At 35.1% G+C, this 19605-nt stretch overlaps 2 protein-coding genes across 2 annotated transcripts; both read right to left on the bottom strand.

The window, feature by feature from the left end:
* Window positions 1–3268: 3268 nt before the first annotated feature.
* On the bottom strand, window positions 3269–6275 carry LOC145005884 (Mo25 family protein). The gene is made up of 11 exons (XM_078964998.1): window positions 5978–6275; window positions 5299–5460; window positions 5032–5150; window positions 4758–4832; window positions 4569–4662; window positions 4396–4455; window positions 4260–4328; window positions 4067–4165; window positions 3930–3974; window positions 3749–3851; window positions 3269–3528 (listed from the first exon to the last, which is right to left on the bottom strand). Exons 1-11 carry the CDS (start codon window positions 6095–6097, stop codon window positions 3455–3457), a joined length of 1020 nt encoding a protein of 339 aa, XP_078821124.1. The 5' UTR covers window positions 6098–6275; the 3' UTR covers window positions 3269–3454.
* A 10096-nt stretch (window positions 6276–16371) lies between these two features.
* TDT (tonoplast dicarboxylate transporter) lies at window positions 16372–19393 on the bottom strand. Its single transcript, XM_078963137.1, has 6 exons — window positions 18906–19393; window positions 17846–18323; window positions 17689–17732; window positions 17519–17614; window positions 16723–17233; window positions 16372–16657 (listed from the first exon to the last, which is right to left on the bottom strand). Exons 1-6 carry the CDS (start codon window positions 19326–19328, stop codon window positions 16617–16619), a joined length of 1593 nt encoding a protein of 530 aa, XP_078819263.1. The 5' UTR covers window positions 19329–19393; the 3' UTR covers window positions 16372–16616.
* Between the last annotated feature and the right edge of the window lie 212 nt (window positions 19394–19605).

Below are 19605 nucleotides of genomic sequence, written 5' to 3' on the forward strand. Positions count from 1 at the left end.
TCGTTAACGGGTACCGATGGATTATCGGGGTTACATGCTGGAGTTATTTAGCGAGCGGTATCCGATTGATTTGATTCCTATTCCCCTGCATGAGATCAAGGTGATCGTGGGGATGGATTGGTTGAGCCCTAATGAGGCATTGATTGATTATAGGCACTAGTTAATTCGGGTTCGAAACCCAAGTGGGGAAGAACTAGTTATTCACGGCGAGGGTGCTCAACGTGTATCAGCTCTCTGTTCAGTTACAAGAGCTAGGAGATACCAACATCAGGGTTGTTATGGTTTTGTGGCTTATGTATTGGACACCAGGGAGGAGAGAAAGAGGACGATTGATTATGTGTTGGTTGTTCGAGAGTATTCAGATGAGTTCCCGGAGGACTTGCCAAGAGTACCTTCGGAGAAAGTGTTTGGTCAATGATTTCGTAGTGGTGTTGTTGGAGGACATTCAGGTGGATGTGCGCCTGAACTACAAAAAGAAATCGGTTACGATCCTCGACGGGAAGACCAAGACCTGAATAAACAAGGTGGTGAACCTGGTGAAGATGCAATGGCAGCACCAGAAAGGCTCAGAATGGACTTGGGAACCTGAGGGGGAGATCAAGGAGCACTACCTGGAGCTATTTGCAGTAACTTAATTTAAGGATGAAGTCTGATTCAAGTGGGGTGGGGGGGGGGGGGGTTGTAACATCTGATTTTTTAGGTACATTTTATTTTAATTTAAAATTTTGATTTTAGGGGTTGCCATGGTGTAGGGAAGGATCGCTACGGCGTGGCAAGGCATCCTTTGGTCGCGGTCTCTTTTGACTCGCCACAACGTGGCAAGAAAGGCCAAGGTGTGGATGCCGCTGACGTTGTAACCACTGTTTTTTCAGAGTTTGCACCCAATTTACAGGAATTAGGAGGCTTGGGTTTGCTCACCCTCAGCCTCCACCACCCTTTTTAACCCAAAAGAAACCCTAATTCCTTTTCCTCTATTGTTGAATTTTTCTTGAGTGCTTTTGAGAGATTTTGAAGGAAGAAGCAAGAAGGAGTAAGCCAAGGATCAACAAGAAAGTCCACATCTCCATTCCTAGCTCGATTCTGGACCCTTGCAAGTGTTCAAGGCTCCACCTATTTGATTATAGGTTGCTAGGTCTTGAATTTGTCCTATTTTCTTCTTGATGTTGTTAGTTGGGATGGTGAGATATCATAAAGGTTGGAACTTTATGAATCTATGGATCATTTGGAGTAATTCATGGTTTAGATCTGAAGTTTGGTTGGTTGATTGAGCTATGCATAAGATTTGGTCATAAATCCTATTTTGACCTAATTTGCGTCCATGACATGCATGTTTAAAAAGCAACAAGATTTAAGTTGGTTTTGGTGTTATAAGCTCTTTTGGATTGAGACTTAAGGGATTAAGTGCTTCTTGGTTAAGCCTATGCCATGGTTGTGCCTTATGAACCTAAGACTTGTGATCTAAACCTCTTGGTGAGTCTCAAGAGATAACGTTGGTAACTTATCCATTTAGACAATAAAAATGATCAAATATGGACTTTGGAATCGGAGGATTCAGCTTAACTCATTAACAAAGGATGAGCTTCTATAGGGCCAGAAGAGGCACCCCCTGTTTTCTGTTTATAAGTAATCAATGCCTATTAAAAATATAAATTTTACACATATTAGGCTAAAAAAATATAAAATTTAGGCTTTGGCCCCTCTATGTTCTCCAATTTTTATACTCCCTCCGTCCCAAAATTATTGTCCGCAGACAAAAAACACACGACTTAAGAAAATATTAATTACCATTAACTTTATTATATAAAATAACAATTATACCATTTTGTTGCATTTAATTCTATGGTAGTTGCATTTAATTTCATTGTAGTTTTACTAATAATGAAGGATATTTTGATAAAAATTATATTTATTTTTTAGAGGTGGACAATTATCTTGGGATAAACCAAAAAGGAAACATGAACTATTAATTTGAAACAAGGGAGTACATCTCATTCTTTTAAAAAAAAAAGGGTATTGCATAAGTGTTTTTGGTTTTTGAAAGTGAAAATGACAATGCCGCACTTAATGAACTCTCTCACTCCTTTTTAGTCATTTTATAATCTCCATCCTTCCTTTCTGCCCTTTTAATCATTTTACAAGTATAAAGTTTTTTTTTCACCACAAAATCTGATTCAAACAAGTTTTTAAAAACTTGTTTTTCTACCATCAATAAGTACTTTTGTCAAAAACACTTTTAAAGCTCAAAAAGCAATCCCAACTCTCAACCCCTTAGACTAATTCTTAAACCTAAACTACAAAACTTACCTAAGGCCGTAACATTATTTCCCTCAAGTCCTTATATATTCTCATGGTACAAATTGGCACGCTCGTGTAGGCCATAATTTAAGCCATGTAAATCATTTATATTGTTTGTTGTGTCATCCATATAGCATGAGGACTACACTTTCCTGACCATACTGAGACTGTTGAACTGTTGATGCTGAAATTTCGAACATTCATGATTTTCTTAAGGTTTTGGCAATCCAAATCTATAAAATCGAGTCTAAATGACAATCTCTATGATTTAAGACCAGGTGACCCAAACACAGGCATTAGAAATAATTTTCTAACAACCTGTATATTATCAAACATCATCATTTCTCCTTAAAATCAAAGATGTCATCATTTTATCTCTAATCTCCAAAATCAATTGATATGGATAAAATTTATAATTACATTTATCCACCGATTAGATGTACGTAGTTTCTTATCTTGTAGTCGTATGTTATTGTGTAATCATCTATTCATCCTCACTACTTTATCACTTTCTTTGATTTTGACGATGTCATTTATTTGCAAACAATACATCACTTTTTTTAAGTTTCCCCACTTTATTATTATCAAGTATCAACTTTAACACACGACCTCAATTTCACTTACTATTTTTTTTTTCATTTTTTTTTATAAACAGTTTGAAACGCTATTTTTTCCTACACGTTTTGCAAATTAAAAAAAAAATACAGATATACATCATTTCTTATAAACAAATTCAAATGCTTCCATGTTTTCTTGTTTCCTCGAAACCCAAAAAAGTATACTAGAATTTTTGTTCAAGATAAACACAAGTATTTTTGTCACCATTCACAAATTAAAATAGGATTTTCAAAGAAAGTGAAGTATAAAATATGTTAGTCAAAACTAATAATACAATGTACATACATGATACATCATCTACTACGACACCGACTTCCTAACTAGCATGCACGCATGTATATCCCAGGCCAAAACATTCATTAATAATACACCAATTTATTTTAAAATATATATTATTTTTCATATATCTACATCCGCATATTAATATTTGATACCACTAACATTACATGTTTATTTCACATGCTAAAATCAAACAAAGTGAAAATAATATAACTTATATATAATTATATATCTCACTGGCCATTGCCACGTCATACCCGAATTAATTGTCTCGTGGTTCAAGCCCAGCAATTTCTCTAACCACTTGGGCTTTATCTGCCTCAAACTGCTCATCCTCTATATACATTTATCATCATCATAAATTCACAATTCATTACTTTTCTAATAACTCTAAAACAATTTTAGATTACAAATTTGGCCCCTGTTCTTTACTCAATATTGCGATTTCAGTCCTCCAAAATAAAAAGTCATTTTATATTGCGTCATTGGAAGAAATTTGAAACTTGTGATTTTGGGTAAAAACATAGGGACCAAATTTGTAATTTAATTTTCTTACCTTTATCCGGCTTAAAATCAGCAAACAATCGAAGAAGCTTGCTCCTATTTGCAACAAGTATTCCCACAATGTCAGCTGGCTTATTCTGATTGGCTGCAAATAACTGTCAAACAAAAAATAATTTTCTTTAATTTTCACCAATCATTAAATAATATTTTAAGATTCCTTCAAACTTGGTTACCTTAAAAACATGAAATGCTTCTATCTGGATGCTCTTGCTCGACTCCTACACAAATCAGAACCATTTTTTTTTAAAATAATATAGCTTCGTGAGTTTTAATGTATCATAGAGAGAGAGAGAGAGAGAGAGAATCGTACTCTGAGAAGATTCATCAAGATCCTCAAGTTGTCTCTTGAACTTGCATATCGTGTCATTACAGCAGAATTTGAGCGATCTAGCAACATGTCTCCCAATAGCTGAAAAGAAAATTAAAAAAAAAAAAAAAATGAAAACCAAGTATTAAAAATTTAATCTTTTTTCAATCTCTAAAAATTTAAATAGAAATCACACCTTGATAGCTTGTCTTCTTGTGATGTAATTTGGAGACTCAAGAAGCTTAGAGTTGTACTCTGCAAAAAACTGACAACAAAAACCATAATTGCATAAATTTTTTTTTATAAAATGTATTTTAAAAAGTATATGTTACCCAGTCATAGTTTTTAGAAAGAAACTCAGCAACTGTTGATTTGTGTCGTGTCAATAGTTCCTGCAACATTTAATATGATTTAAAACAAATTGTGTACAAATATATAATCTTTACAACAAATGAATTGTGTCATTGTGTGTGTGTGTGTGAAAAAGATAATGAATTTTTAAAACCTTGAATGTTGCTGCAGCATCAGCTGCGATATCGAAATTTGGAAGTTGAATAAAGTCAAAGAACTTCTTCATATGCTCCGACTCCAATACATACCTTTAAAACAAATAAATAAATAAACTCAAAATATTTATATATATGTAAATGAAGGATGAAGGAGAAATCTTGTTAATGATATCAAGTAAACTGACCTAGCAACACTTTGATGACGTATGCATTCTCTCAACATTGCACCATAATGTAATGCCATATCTGGATTCTCATAACTAAATGAAAAAAAATAATAAACTTTCAGGAACATGATTCATTTTACACACATCAAAGATAATACAGATTGATAAAAGTTAAAACAAATAGCAAAGTTTGATTCATTTTATGCTCAAAGACACATTAGAATAAGGTAGTGCAACCACATAGAAATACCAAAATCAATCATTAACCCAATTTTGTAATTCTAAAGCTTACCCTGATGCCAAGATATCCATTAGATCAATATTTGCCTCCAAATAATCACATGCAATCAATCGTGACTGAACTTGTTGACGTTGCAGGTTTGCAACAATCTGAGTAGCATCTTTGCGAGCCTATGAAAGGAATTCAAGTTTGAAACTAAAATTAGATGAATCAGAAGAAATCATATGCGTATGTAAAGTGTAATAATCATCCGAAAAGTGTAGAATGCAAAACCCATGAGTATTGGTGATTGGTGAAGCATGCTAGAAAGATGCTTACTTCTAAGTTTAACTTTGGGAGACAAACAATCACTAAGCGAAGTGTATTTTCTTTGAAGAACTCTTGGGTCAATTGAGCACAAGCTTCAGAAACAGGTTCAGCTTCACTATTCCCATACAGAATTTGCTTAAGCTCACGGAGAAGCTTACTCAGAGCTGCAAACTGGAAATTCAAAACATGTTATTAAAGATCAAATAGATTATAGATCAAGTAGCTTAAGTCTATACAGTTAAGAAAGTTTGATCCATATGTATAACAAAATTAAATCATTCAACAGAACTCATACATATTTAGTAAGTGAACTTGTGGAAAATTAAACCATCAATCTAAAAATAGAAACTAGATACGCAGAAAGCACGAATCGGAAAAGAATTTTCAGATTACACGCAGCTGCTTCTTTATATCCCCAATGCGATATCGCATTATAAAAATTGTCCGAATGAAGATCCAAAATTAATAGCGCAATCAATTATTAACAAGCAAGAACACGAAATTAACAACATTAATAAAATCACAACCCCGCCTATATATAGCAAAGGTAGAAATTACATCCGTATCATCCGAATTTCAACTAAATTACGCCAACGAAATCATTTTTTATAGTAGAATATAAAATATATATATCAACAGATTGCATCGAACAAAGTTAACCTAATTGAGTAAAATTGTGATCCCAAACCTTATCTTCGCGTTTGCTTTCGCGACTATCGGGATTGTGGTCGACATATATGAGGAGATCCCGAGTTTGACGGACGAGGTCAACCGGCGTCTTAGGTTTTGACTTGAAGAGACCTTTCATGTCGGCGATGGTATGTTTTCTGGTTCTTGTGCTCCGGCGAGGTGAGTTTGACAGCTAGCAGAAGCAGAAGACAGCAACGACGGCAAGAGTCTGATCACCACCGATTGTGACACTACTTGTGTGGATAAGCGGCTTCAGCGGATTTCGATCTGGGCCCCTTATTGGCTTCTTGAAACCTAATTTAACTATAACCGATTATCATCTCATCTCTACTAAATTAACACATAATTGTATAAATAATAATAATAATAATAATAATAATAATAATAATAATAATAATAATAATAATAATAATAATAATAATAATAATAATAATAATAATAAAAAAGTATATATTTTTTTTGTTCTAAAAAATAAATTCAAAAATTCTGAAAAAAAAAATAATAATAATTACGATGACGTGTTTACCTTGCGAAAGCTTATTTTGATAAAAGTATACAACTTCAAAATTTTGAAATTGATGACTTCCTATAAAATAAAGACGCGATTAATCAAAAAGCAATGGAAAGTGCCAAAGTGGAAAAGAGTGGAAGGTGATGTAATCCGATTTGACTGTTATATAATAATATTGTAATTGTAATATAATTATAATCAAAATCATCTTGTAATATAAATATCGTGAGCAAATAATATGTGTATGTTGTTATAAACCTTATATTATATATTTCTTGATATTAACTACTTAGACATATGCATCTTTTTATGTATGAGTCATGAGCAAAGTCGTAGTCATAATTTCATAGAAACAAAATATACAACACAAAGATTACCTCCCCAATTCTAAAAATTATGCGTTGTTTGATAAAAATCAAATGGTTTAATATTGAATTATTCAAATGTATGAATAATTCAAAATCTCTAAATGAGTGTAACACCCGGAATCTAGAAGAGCAATAAAAGAAGGAAAAGCCGTAAATGATGAAGTCAACTCGTCGAGTCCATGGAAGAACTCGGCGAGTCGGAGCGGTTTTTGAGTCACGAGTTAAGTGACCGACTCGGCGAGTCGGGGGACCAACTCGGCGAGTTGGTCAGGGTTTGGGAAACCCTAAGTTCGGGCCTTGTACGCTATTTAAAGAACATTATAACACTCCCTCAACCTCCTTAATGCTCTCTCAAGTCCAGAACGAAACCCTAGTGCCTTCCATGAGCTTGTGAGTCATTATTGAGTGCTTTAGAGCTTGAAGAAGACGATGAAGCCTTGAGGATACAAGAAGAGACTAGTAGATCCAGAAACCTCTTTCATCATTCTCCATTTTCTGGTAAGAAAGCTTCAACCTTGATCATTATGCACTTACATCTCTTCTTTGTCACTTTGGGTTGGGGGGGGGGGGGGGGGGGGGGGGAGGAGGGTTGGTCCAAGAACCCTAGCATGTGAGGAATGGACATCCCAAGGCTTATGCTTTCAGATCTAGAACCATTAAGGGTTGTTATGGCATAAAGGTGCAAGCTTTATGCCATATGAATCCCCATGCAAGCATAAGAAGTATTCTTTTGGCCTTTTTAGCTCACAAGGCCATGTGTGGAGGAAAAAGGTAGGAGCTTTGCATGGTTATGAGGTGATTGGATCCAGATCTGTGTTTGGATGCATTGGTTTGGGGTTGGGTGGCTTGTGGACCAAGATCCAAGTCCTCTAGAGTTAGGGTTTTCATGGAAACCCACTAAGTGAGGATATTAACGGGTAAAGTTGGAAACTTTACCCTTCCAAGGTCATTTCTAGTGTATCTTCAAATTTTGGAGCTTAGATTTGTAGAATAGTGGCTTAATCCATTAAGATAGCCCAACAGACTGAGGGACTCGGCGAGTCTAGGGAGGGACTCGATGAGTCAAAGTGAGTTTTCTCGTTTATGTTCATGCGAGGACTCGGCAAGTCTGAGGACCAACTCAACGAGTAGATTTGATAAATCGTGACCCGGAGTGACTAGGGAACTCGGCGAGTCAAGGGTTGACTCGACGAGTTGGTTTGCGATTGTAGTGTTCGGAGTTTTAGCACTCAACAAGTTGATGGAGCAACTCGACGAGTTGAGTCACCTCGGAGTGTTGAATTTGACCGTTGACTTTGACTTTGACCAGGGTTGACTTAGTTTGACTTTTAGAGGGTATTTTGGTCTAAGTGTCATTTTGGTAATTAATAAATCGGGGAGTCGACTGATCAGCAGTTCGAGGATCTGCCAGTTAGCAGCGAGGAGTTATCCGTAGGATTCTATAGTCAGCTTGTGAGGTGAGTTCTTTCCAGTAGGAATGGGTCTAAGGCGCCAATGTCGGCCCATGTATGTATGTTAGTGTATACCGGATTTAGATCCGATGACGGGCGAGACCCGAGGAAGGATTATAGGTATGTTTCCAAATTACGGTTAGATGTCGGGTGGTACCCGAGGCAGTAGTGTATGTTTAGTTATACTTGTTGTCTTTGTGATACTTGTATGTACCTGGTAGGGGGCGAGTGTGGGCGGGGCCCATATTTCATCACTAGTTGAGTGTGGACGGGGTTCCATATCTTATTAGTAGCAGAGTAGGGGCGGGGCCTTGAGACTAGCAGTTATAGTATAATGATTGTTTGTTATGTATTAGCATGATTATATGTTATTGTTTTTATGTGTATAGCGGGCGGGGCCTGGAGACTGGCGGGGCCTAGTAGAAATAGATCAATATATCGAGTGGGGCACGATGTCAGGCAGGGCCTGATGTCGGGTTCGTCTGATGTAGCAGGCTAGGCCCAATCTTTGCAATATGTGATTATGTGTATGGTATGTGGTAGATTGGGGAACTCACTAAACTTCGTGATTACAGTTTTCAGTTTTAGTTTCAGGTACTTCCGGTAGCGGAGGGAGGAGCTCAGGATAACTGCATGGCACACACCAATAAGTTTTATCCTGGGATGTTTACTCTGATAAAAAGATCATATTTTGATATGATACTCTGATTTTGATATAACGATTTTTGTTTACAAATGAAATGGTTGATAATTATGGTTTTTATTAATGATTTAAAACGAGAATTTTAGACTGTATTTTTGAGATGTTTCAATGAGTTTGGTTTCAAATGAAAATTTGTTTAACAAGGTTACTAAATTGATGTTCAAAATCTCTAAATAAATTTGGTTTCAAATGAAAATTTGTTTAACAAGGTTACTAAATTAATGTATTTAATGAAAAATAATCACTTTAACATTGTGAACAATTTTGTGATGAATGAAATATTCATATTTGATAAACTTTCGAATGAACAAACTCAATATTTATGATGAGTTGAGAAAAAGAGACAATGAGACGGAAAAAATGAGGACTAGCGATGACGTAGGGAGGCGAGAAAGAGAAACAATGAGATATAAACGACGAGAAGGACTAGTGGTGGCATATATTTATAAAAGTTAGATCGAGTGAGGATTCAAAAAATTGTGAGGACCGCGAGGACAAATCTTAGACGTTTGTTGGTTTAAATGGGTGGGTGAGATAAATCAAAATGAACAAATAAACAAAAAAAAAAAAAATTGTCCAATGGTATTTTCTGTAAATAACATCAAGTTAAGATCACTTTCCAATTAAGGGAAAATGTTGGGGGTCAAAACTGTCAAAGGAAATAAAGATTTGTTGCTGAAATGGCAAACTTGGGGCTTACTTGTGGACACATGTCATTTTATTTATAAAAAAACCAAAGTTTTTAAATTTAATTCTCTACAACATGAGCATAATCATGAAATTTTAAAGAAAAAAATAATAATAAAGATTTGTTGCTGAAATGGCAAACTTGGACCTTACTTGCGGACACATGTAGTTTTATTTATAAAAAAACCAAAGTTTTTAAATTTAATTCTCTACAAAATGAGCATAATCATTAAATTTTGAAAAAAAATATATTATTTTTTTATTAAAAAAAAAAGAAAAAATTCTCCAAAAATCATGAAAATTTAAGGGATGTTTCTACTTATTATACTAGTGACTTTGTAAAAGAATTTTAACACCCTGTTTTGAGTCGTTTCTTAATTCGGGGCAGTGACCCAAACATCAATTATCATAAGGCTTCTGGATTTATTGGAAGAGAGGTTTAGACCCATTTGAATGTGGGTAATGTAGGTTATGTGATCCAAGAGTTCGGTTTGTGCATTGGAGCCCAAATGTATAATGATAAAAGTGATGCTTCGAACATTTTCTCGAAGTAAGGAATAATGTTCAGATGGTTTTAAGTTGAAGGAGATTTGATAGGGTTGCAGGATTTTTCATTACCTTCCAAAGCATATAAAGAACGATTAAAACGAAGTTGGGACGTAGAAGTTATGGCCTTTAGAAGTTAGAATGGGAAAGTGGGTTGGCTAGTACGTTAGGCGCATAAGGTATGTACATTGGGCGTACTGGGCTTAAGTGATCGCAATTATTCACTCCAGTACCTTAGGCGTACATATATTACGTGGGTGTAATTACACATAATGCAAACCCTAAATGTTAGGGTTTGGACCCTATTTAAGCACCTTATGTCCCAAGGTTTCTCTCATTTTCCAGCCTCCATTGTCCCCAAGGCATTATCTCAAAACTATAATCCCTTTTTAGAGAAATTGAGCCTTGTGTGTGTGTGTGTGCATCTTGAAAAAGAATAGGTCATTAGAGGAGGATTAGTTTGCTTGGAGCTTGAAGATCCATCACTCTCTTCACCTTGGCAATCTTTTGGAGGTATAAAGCTTCATACTTTATGACTCCTTAGCTTAGATCTAGATTTTGGATTACATTTAGTATGTTTTAGTCCCTTGGTTTGGTTCTTGTGAGTAGAAGTTACTCCATAACTTGTATTGGTCATTTCTTAGTATTTCTAGAGTTGTGGAATCATTAAAATGGCATCTTGATGGGTTAAGCTCAACCATGCATGAGTTAATGGTCTTAACATGAAGTTAGAGTGTTAGAAATGCATATTGGGCCTCTTTGAGCCATGCAAAGACATCAAGTTAATGACTTCACCGTTTAGGGTGTTTCACTTGAGCTAGATTTGTGTTTTGGATGCTTGGACTTAAGCATTAAGTGCTTAATGTGATTTTTGGCTTTCTGAGGAGTATACATGGTGTAACATCTCGATCTTCATGTATTTCTAAATTTATCCCTTAAGTTTATTATATGGCATTTTGGTCCCTAAGTCGAAGAGAATGTGCCTTGAAGCCCTAATGGCTTCTTGTAATTTTGGGCAAGATGAGTATGCTAAGCGTACGTGTGTGTATGTTGAGTGTACTAGGGCGCACCTATACACTGGACGTACACTTATGTGTGCGGTGAGTACTAAAGAAAGATGGAAACCCTAATTTTTAGGGTTTGGGTGGTATTTAAGCATCTTTATGGCCTCATTTCTCTTCACCAAAACAGCCTCTACCCTCTTTTCGTGATCTGAAACCCTGGAAGCACCTTGTGAGGACATTTCAAGTATTAAAGAGTGTGTTTGTGTGATTTGAAGAGTAAGGAAGAAGATCAAGCTCAACTTGGAGAATGAAGCACCTTAGATCTAGGATCTATCTTTCATTTGCAAGCCTTTCAAGGTATAATGTTTGCACATTTGCCTCTTAATCTTTTAGATCTAGTTATGGGGGTTTTATGTCATCTTTTTGGTCCCAAAAGTATCATCTTGAGCATGGCATGTGATGTTTTGACTTTTCCTTTCAGACCCTAAGAAGGGTCCTTACCCATAAAAATGAAGTCTCTTTGGTTAGTTTTGCTCCATGCATCTTGTAGGAGGTCTTAATGGATTAAGACCTTGTGTTAAGATCTTATTAGGTGTGTAAAGTCATAAAATTGGAAACTTTATCACTCTAGGGTGTGTTTTAGTCGTGGATCTGAAATATTGGCTTGAGTGCTTAAGTCATTAATCACTTAATGAAGATTTGGGGTTGTGAGGTTACGCCCCGCGTAAGTGGGAGTACATATCGTATACTCGGTCAACCACCCCAATGGTGGTCAATGCGAGGCTTCGCATACGCTAAGCGTACATGGGTCAGCTTTGTGAGTAGCTCGTTTGAGTTGACTCAATCGGGTTAACTCGTTTGGCTTAGTGGGTTTTACAGGTGGACTTTAACTTTGACTTTTACCAAGTTTGACCTTGAGGGGTTTTTTGGGATTTCGATGGAATTGGTCATTTTATGGAATTAGGTTATTTTAGGATTTTGATGGAATTGGTCATTCGATCAGAATTGACGGTTATATGGGAATATGGAAATGTTTCCATAGAGTGAGTTGATTATTAAAATCTACATACGAGACAGAAACTTTAATGCAAGAAAGGTGTTCAAGGAGTGTGCCTTGAATTTGAAACTTCATTATTTTGGAATTGTTTTTAGTAAAAAAGTTCTAATGGAACATTTTGTAATAACGTTAGCTAAGTCTCCGTGACTTTGAAGCTTCAACATTACAAAAGATCATTGCATGTAAGGTTGAACTCTAACACATTCTAGTAGTGACAAGAATTTGGAATTGTGAAATGATCATCTTTGGAATAGTGTCCAATTGATCTGTTCGCAAAGGAAGGACCATAATGAGACATAGTATGTATGTTTATAACATGGCATGACTGATGTTTACTTCAAGTGTTTAGTTGATTACTCGAAACATTATATAATGAATAAAGTCTAATTAATATGGTGATTAAACAATAAGAGTTTTATTTATGTTCAATAGTTTTGAGACCATAATTAATTAGGTTATTATTGTGTTTCGCTTTGATTGTTTTACTTCATGAATAATTGGATTATTTTAATATCCACAGTCGATCATACTTTTGGAAGTAAGTAGTGAATCAACACTATCATGAATTGAATTGTAGATTGTCTACGAAGATTAGACATTACAATGGTTGCTACAATTTTCATGAGTACTTAGAAAATAAGGATTTTGAGTATTGGATAAACCCACACTTAGAGAATTACTTCATGGATTTTATCACTAGTAACTTTGAGACGATAATATCTTATATTCTTAAAACAGAGATATATGAGTTGTTGTTTACAAGTCAATTATGCATTGATAATATGTAAACGCATCAGTAACTTGATGTTATAAAACATATTGTTGTGCATGATTTGATGAGTAAATAGTACAAGAATATAAGTCAAACTTCATTCGTTCCTTTATCCCTAACGGGAAAAGCAATATATTTGGGCCCCTCGATGATTTGATGTCGACATTGGAAGTGTTTGGTCAAGCCTGGACTAAATTGATGTGTTCAACTAGTAGTCTGAATTGATTTGTCATAAATCAGAAATCATGAAACAAAACTTAGACAATGAGATTGATTATAATCAATGTCTTATGTCTATACGATATCTTGTAGAACGAAAGAATATTTGATCACTTATCTTAGGACACGTAACTAAATGGGACAGAGTTCGACAACGGCTTTTGGAAGCTACAATTTGCTAATTAGTTTAGAAGTTATACCGGCAATTATAGTTACAAACTTATCCAAATGTGAGACTGCTCGATTGGGTGTCTAAGCGAATAACTATAATTGGTATAAACTTGAATTGATAGTAGCACAATCCTTTTGGATTGCCCTCAAACCTAGTAATTGGATATGATATCTTTTAGAAGGAGAGTTTGGTTTATTAATTTATTACTTGGTTAATAAATTAATTGGAAATCAAAATAAATAATTTGTTAATACATTATGAGAATAATATATTAATTGGAAATAATATTATCTAATTAATTATTAATCCAAAATTAATTGAAATTAATTTTTGGATTAATTGGATTAATTAAAAGTAGGAGAACTAATTGTGACAATGTTCAATAGTTGAGCATTGAGGAATTCTAGAACCTCCCATTAGGAAGAGACGAAATCTAGAAACCTTCTAAGGATTCATTGGGCTCTATGGTTGCCTTAGGGAGGAAGCTAATGGATAAATGTTATCTTGGAGATACTTGCCTTATCCAACACCTTCCTACACTCATATATAAACCCTTAAGGGTTAAGAATTTCAGGAATGACTCTTCCTAGAGGCTTAGGACCGAAATCAAGCCCCTTGCTTGTTGGGGTTTGACTCTTCCTATATGTTTTGCATAATTCCCATACAAAACAACCAAAACATATTTTTAATAAGAATCCAAAAGACTTCTAATGTAGTGGTATCAGACGGTATCCTCCAAATCTCGTCCTGAACATATGTGAAATTAGATGTTAGTTTAAAAATTACGTTGGCTATCATCTATAATATTCTCAATTTCTCATCTTTAATCCCTCCCCCTCCCCTCTCCCCATTGTAGAATTTTGTTTTCTTGCTTTTACTTAAATCGATTTGACGCTTACGATTTCCATCTTTCTCTTGTCACATACTCACATGGCATCGGCAGTTGTAGTCGTTATCTTCATATTCGTAGGTGTCATCTAGCAAACAAACATTTTTTTTTTTCTGGTTGTTTATATGGGTTCTTTGTCATCTTTGGTTTTGTGGTTAATATCTATTGGCTCATATTCGAAAACGCACAAAAAACCTTTGGATAAAAATAAATGAAACCTTTCTCGAATTGAATTTGTGGGGTAGTCGAATTGGAGAAGTTTGTTCAATTTTGATTATGATCGAGAGCTATTGACCCCACTTGGGGCAGTGACAAAATTGTGTTTCTATTCTCTTTGTTTGGTTGGGAATTAATCTACATGCGACGGTTTTACAATTTTTTTTTGCTTGAAAGTAAATGAAGTTTGAAATAATCAATGTTGAGTACGTTGATTTTGATCATCATTGTAATATGTCAATTTGTGGATTTGTTTTGATAGAAATTGGTTGTCTTGTAATTAAGTTGATTTTGATCATCATTTTTATTTGATTTTGATCATCATTTGTATTGATATAGTCTTGTATTTAAAGCACCATCACCGTTTGACTTCTTCAAAAGTCAATCATACATATCTTTTAAACACACCGTGTTTATATATCTCTATTTCATACTCATTGCCACGATCTTTTAGACTTAATCAAAATATGAAGCTTAAGATTTGAGTTAAAGAGTTATACCTTTAAATGGTTTGCTCAAAAAATCGAATTCCAATTTGACTTTGAACACCTTGAACAAACTTTTTTGTACTTCCCGTATTCCACGCAATTTATTTCTTATTCTTATTCTTGGTGCGAAAATTACAAGCGAGGAAGATATGATTCAAGAATAAGCATGTTATCTTTTGGTTAATACATTTCAGAAGTTAGATAGCTTAAAAATTAGAAAAATATAATGGCGACTCTATATAATTGAAAATCACTATTTAGTAAGGTTTTGATTAATAAAATTATGCAGGGCCCGTTTACTTTTGCAATATTATGAAGCGTCTAGACATATATTTGTTTGTTTGCAATAATGTGTAAGCACATGGGAAGACAAGAAGAGAAAATAGAAACACCTTTCTTGAGGTTTATTTATTTCATTAAATTTTCACTTTATTCATATTTCATAGGTTACAATGAAATATCCCTTAACAAAGTTTAAAGGTTACAATGAAATATCTCTTAACAAAGTTTAAAGGAAATAAGTTTCGTGAATTGTAACAATGGTTTGTAAGCAACCACGGCTTCATAGGTGTGTGTAACGCCGTGATCAGTTGCTGCTATGGTCAACTTGTGACTGTGTTCGTGTGTAAGCGGGTCCCATGTAATCACCTTTTGGAATGTCAGTTGATGTTTAGACCCGAGGTTGTGAGCTGCCACCGCGTATTGTCCCAACTTTTCTAGGTAGTTTTTCTCAAGATCCCAAGCCCCGACTCCATTCACTGCGTCGCTAGTGGTTATGGGCCTAGAGGCAGAGACACCATAGAGGGTGATTGCAACGAAGAAGGCTAGCTTGACCATGAGAAAGGACTTGAAGTTTTGAGCCATCTTGTTTGATTGATGGAAAATGAATTAGATATTGGGAATTTATAGTGATAAAAAAAATCTCTAGCTATCACTAATTACATCCCCACTTTATTGAATTCCCAACAAATACCTAAATAGAGTTGAGAGGGTGAGTAAATGTGAATTTATAATACATAATATATATGTCATTTAGGTGACTTGTGAGTTGTATTTTTAGTAAACAGATACATGAAATATTAATAAAAGGTTTTGTGAGTGAGAATTGGGATTGAGGAAATAAATGTTGCAAGTAATGAGAATGGTGCGGTTTGGATATATTATATTGGTTGGGAGTATGGAGTTGAAAATAATGAGAGTGGCCTTCTCCATTTATCGCCAAGTGTTCATAAACAAGTAGAATCAACATCCTATACATTTTATTTACTTTATGGAATAAAAAATAAATTATAAAATAATAGAGAAAAGGTAAGCAAAGATAAAAGTCTCCTGGTATATATGGATCTAACAAATCCAAAAAATATATTACAAAATGATAAATAAAAAAAAGAACAGAAATGAAATTTTTTGCACAACCGTTGTGGTTGTTTACGCCTTATGTATTCTATTCTAGTAAAATAATACAAACTAGCAAGGTGTCCAATGTTGCTACCATGTACATACATTGGGAGGGGTTACAAAACATTACAAAAAAATAAAATGATATTGAATATTTCAAAATGGTATCTCTTTGTTCTTCACAAAGACAAGCACTCCTGCAAAAGCAAGACCCAAGTTAGTTGAATATTTCTTTAACATAATTAAGAGTTTAGTGACTTACCAAGAGTAGGCATTAAAACTGACAATACAACTATTCCAATAATTTTCAGTGGCAAGCCTGTTTTAAGCATATCTATGATATCAATATGTCCAGTTGTGAACCCTACAATATTTGAAGCGGTTCCAGTAGGAAGTAAGAAAGCAAATTGAGCCCCAATGGATCCAGGAATCATAAGGAGAAGAGGATGGACATTAATCGTTTGCGCGATTTGGATTAATAGTGGAATTAGAAGGGTAGTTGTGGCATTGTTTGATGTAAACTCGGTAATGCCTCCACTTATTAGACAAATAGTCGGGGCAACTGCTAAATATGGTACGTGTGCTAAAAATTGTAGGGTTTTGGATAATTCATCAGCGAGACCACTTGTTCTTACTCCATCTGCTATTGCAAAACCAGCTCCAAGTAACAAAACGATATTCCATGGTAATTTCTTGCATTTATTCCAATCCATTAGCTTCTCTCCTAATTGCTTCTTGTTAGGGATTACGAAAAGTAAAGTTGCCATCATTACCTATACAAATTAACAACTCATCAAACACTCATATTCCATTATTAATCATGTGCATCAAGCAATATCTTTTGTTACACGATGTAGGATTGGACCGGATAAGTTGTCTAATGAGGATGAGAATGACATTCATGTCGACAGGAGATCCATAGAGAATCCATGTCCCACATTTTTGGGTGAGAAAAATATGAATTAGTCTTAATCTCAATGGATGCACTAACCACAATACAAATCATATGTTATATCATACCCAAAGTAAAAAATCATGCGTAATGTCAATATACTCACACTAACGGTCCCATCACCAACACGATCATTGAAAAGGGCACCCCATCCAGGTATATCATCGGTTATGCTTCTTGTCATCCATAAAACAATTAACATCTACAAGAAAACTATGTTAAATGATCACTTAACATATTGCATACTAATTTCATTTAATCAAATTGAAAACTCACAGAAAACACAGCTAACACCATCTTTTCAGCAAAAACCATTGGACCTATCCACATGCAAACACAAGAAAAAAAAAAAAACATTATAATTAACAAATAACAAATAACGGGTCAAAACTCAAAAATACCAATGTTATTTGGACTTAGTGGTGGGCTTTACCTAACAAGTCAAGCTCCCTCTTTAAATGGGCTTTATCCAGATAAGCTGATAAGACATCCCCAGATCCTCTTGGGCAATAAATGACACAAAGTATGGCCCACAAAGCAAAAAATAACAAAACTGCCATTGGGAACCCAAAGTAAAACCATGTGTTAAAACTTATCGGATCTGCTTCCGGAAAATAGCTCTTCCACATCCCAACCAATATCAGGTTGACACCTGTCCCTGTTAAGGTGCTCATTCCTCCTATCGCCGCCGAGTATATCACTCCAAGGACCACCGCTTTGCAAAACTTAGTTATCACCGTCGACTCACCCGATCCCGACGGTAACCGTTGGAGGATTCCGGTCGCCACCGGCATCATCATGACGGCGGCCGCCACATTGTGCAGCCACATGCTCACAAATGCTGTCGTGGCGCATATTCCGAGCAGAAGAAGCTGTGGGTTTAGTGGGTCCCCACAAAACAGCAGTGTTATCTGCAAGGCGAATGAAACGTGGTAGTTATTTTTGAACATAATCGTTTTAATATCAATATAATAAAAGTATAGAAAGGAAATACGAATAGTCTTTCTAATCTGATTTAAGATAAAGTTGGGGTCAAAATTTGACTGAAAGAAATAGAATTTTTAGTTTTGATGCATACATAACGTAAAATACTAATATTCATCCCCTTGTGTGAAGATGACAAAATCAATTTTATATCATCCCAATTATTTTGACTTTGATTTATCCACAAGATATGAAAACAATAAGTTGATATTACTACCAAAATCCTAAAACTCTTACTAAGAATGGACAAGATATCTACAAACTATATATGTAGTTAAATTTTATACGAAATTAGTTGCTATGTCAATGTCAATATATTTCTAAACAGAAATTCATAATAATGCATAGGGAAACGAACATGATACGTTTTTTTTTTTTTTTTTACATAAAAACATATAAGATTACAAAAAATAACTTTATTTTTACTACATAATAAATATGAATAAAGACTTCCACTTCTATGTTATTGTAACTTATGAAGAAAATATTAGTAAAAAGATGAGACTTACATTGAAGGCTAATCGTCTATGGATGTTGTAATGCTCAACAGCAAGAGCAAGTATAAAACTTCCAAGAACAAGGGAGATGACATCATCCATGTAAGAGTGGGCCACATCATCGGCGGCGGCTATCCCAAAGATAGGGAAAAGGAAGAGCGGCGACATAGAGGTGATAGGCATGGGAACGGCCTCCGTGAGCCACCATGCGAACACCCATGCAAGGACGCCGAGCATGTTCCGGCTGGTGGTCGGAGATGGGCCTTCCAGCTTAACCGACAGGCATATAATGGTGCATAATAGAGGACCCAACAAAACGCAGAAGTTTTTTAGGGTGAAAATGGATTTGATCTGGGTGTGGAAGCTTATGGAGCGGTGGATTGAGTCTTCGCCGCCGCCGTGTAAGGGGAGGAGCGGGGAGGTGTGCTCGTCCATTGAAGAAGGGGATTTAGTGTTTTTAGAGAGAGAAAGCGATATAGTTTGTGATATTGAGTAAGGTAGTTTTAAGGTATATATACAAATCTGGTGGAGGTGCGATGCTAGAAAACAAAATCATGGCGATTCATCAACTGATTTTGATCCATGTGGCGGACCGACTGTTATTCTATTCCATTTTATTTATATGATAGAGTTTATTTTGGATTTATTAGAAAACGATGTGTACTCTTAATTATAATTTGAGGTTAACATTTTTAAATTTATTAAATAAAAG

The sequence above is a fragment of the Lactuca saligna genome, chromosome 7 (assembly GCF_052625555.1).
Source record: "Lactuca saligna cultivar CGN05327 chromosome 7, ASM5262555v1, whole genome shotgun sequence".
In the NCBI taxonomy this organism is placed as follows: domain Eukaryota; kingdom Viridiplantae; phylum Streptophyta; class Magnoliopsida; order Asterales; family Asteraceae; genus Lactuca; species Lactuca saligna.

Excerpts from the sequence above, each read along its gene's own strand:
- LOC145005884 (XM_078964998.1), bottom strand. The coding sequence starts at position 6,097 with ATGAAAGGTCTCTTCAAGTCAAAACCTAAGACGCCGGTTGACCTCGTC. Across the intron at positions 4,456-4,568 it reads ATGCTGCAGCAACATTCAAG|GAACTATTGACACGACACAA; the intron begins GTTTTAAAAATT and ends TAAATGTTGCAG. Across the intron at positions 4,166-4,259 it reads CAAGAAGACAAGCTATCAAG|CTATTGGGAGACATGTTGCT; the intron begins GTGTGATTTCTA and ends TTTTCTTTTCAG.
- TDT (XM_078963137.1), bottom strand. The coding sequence starts at position 19,328 with ATGGACGAGCACACCTCCCCGCTCCTCCCCTTACACGGCGGCGGCGAA. Across the intron at positions 17,615-17,688 it reads TGGTGTTAGCTGTGTTTTCT|ATGTTAATTGTTTTATGGAT; the intron begins GTGAGTTTTCAA and ends GTTTTCTTGTAG. Across the intron at positions 17,234-17,518 it reads TTGGTGATGGGACCGTTAGT|GTAATGATGGCAACTTTACT; the intron begins GTGAGTATATTG and ends TAATTTGTATAG.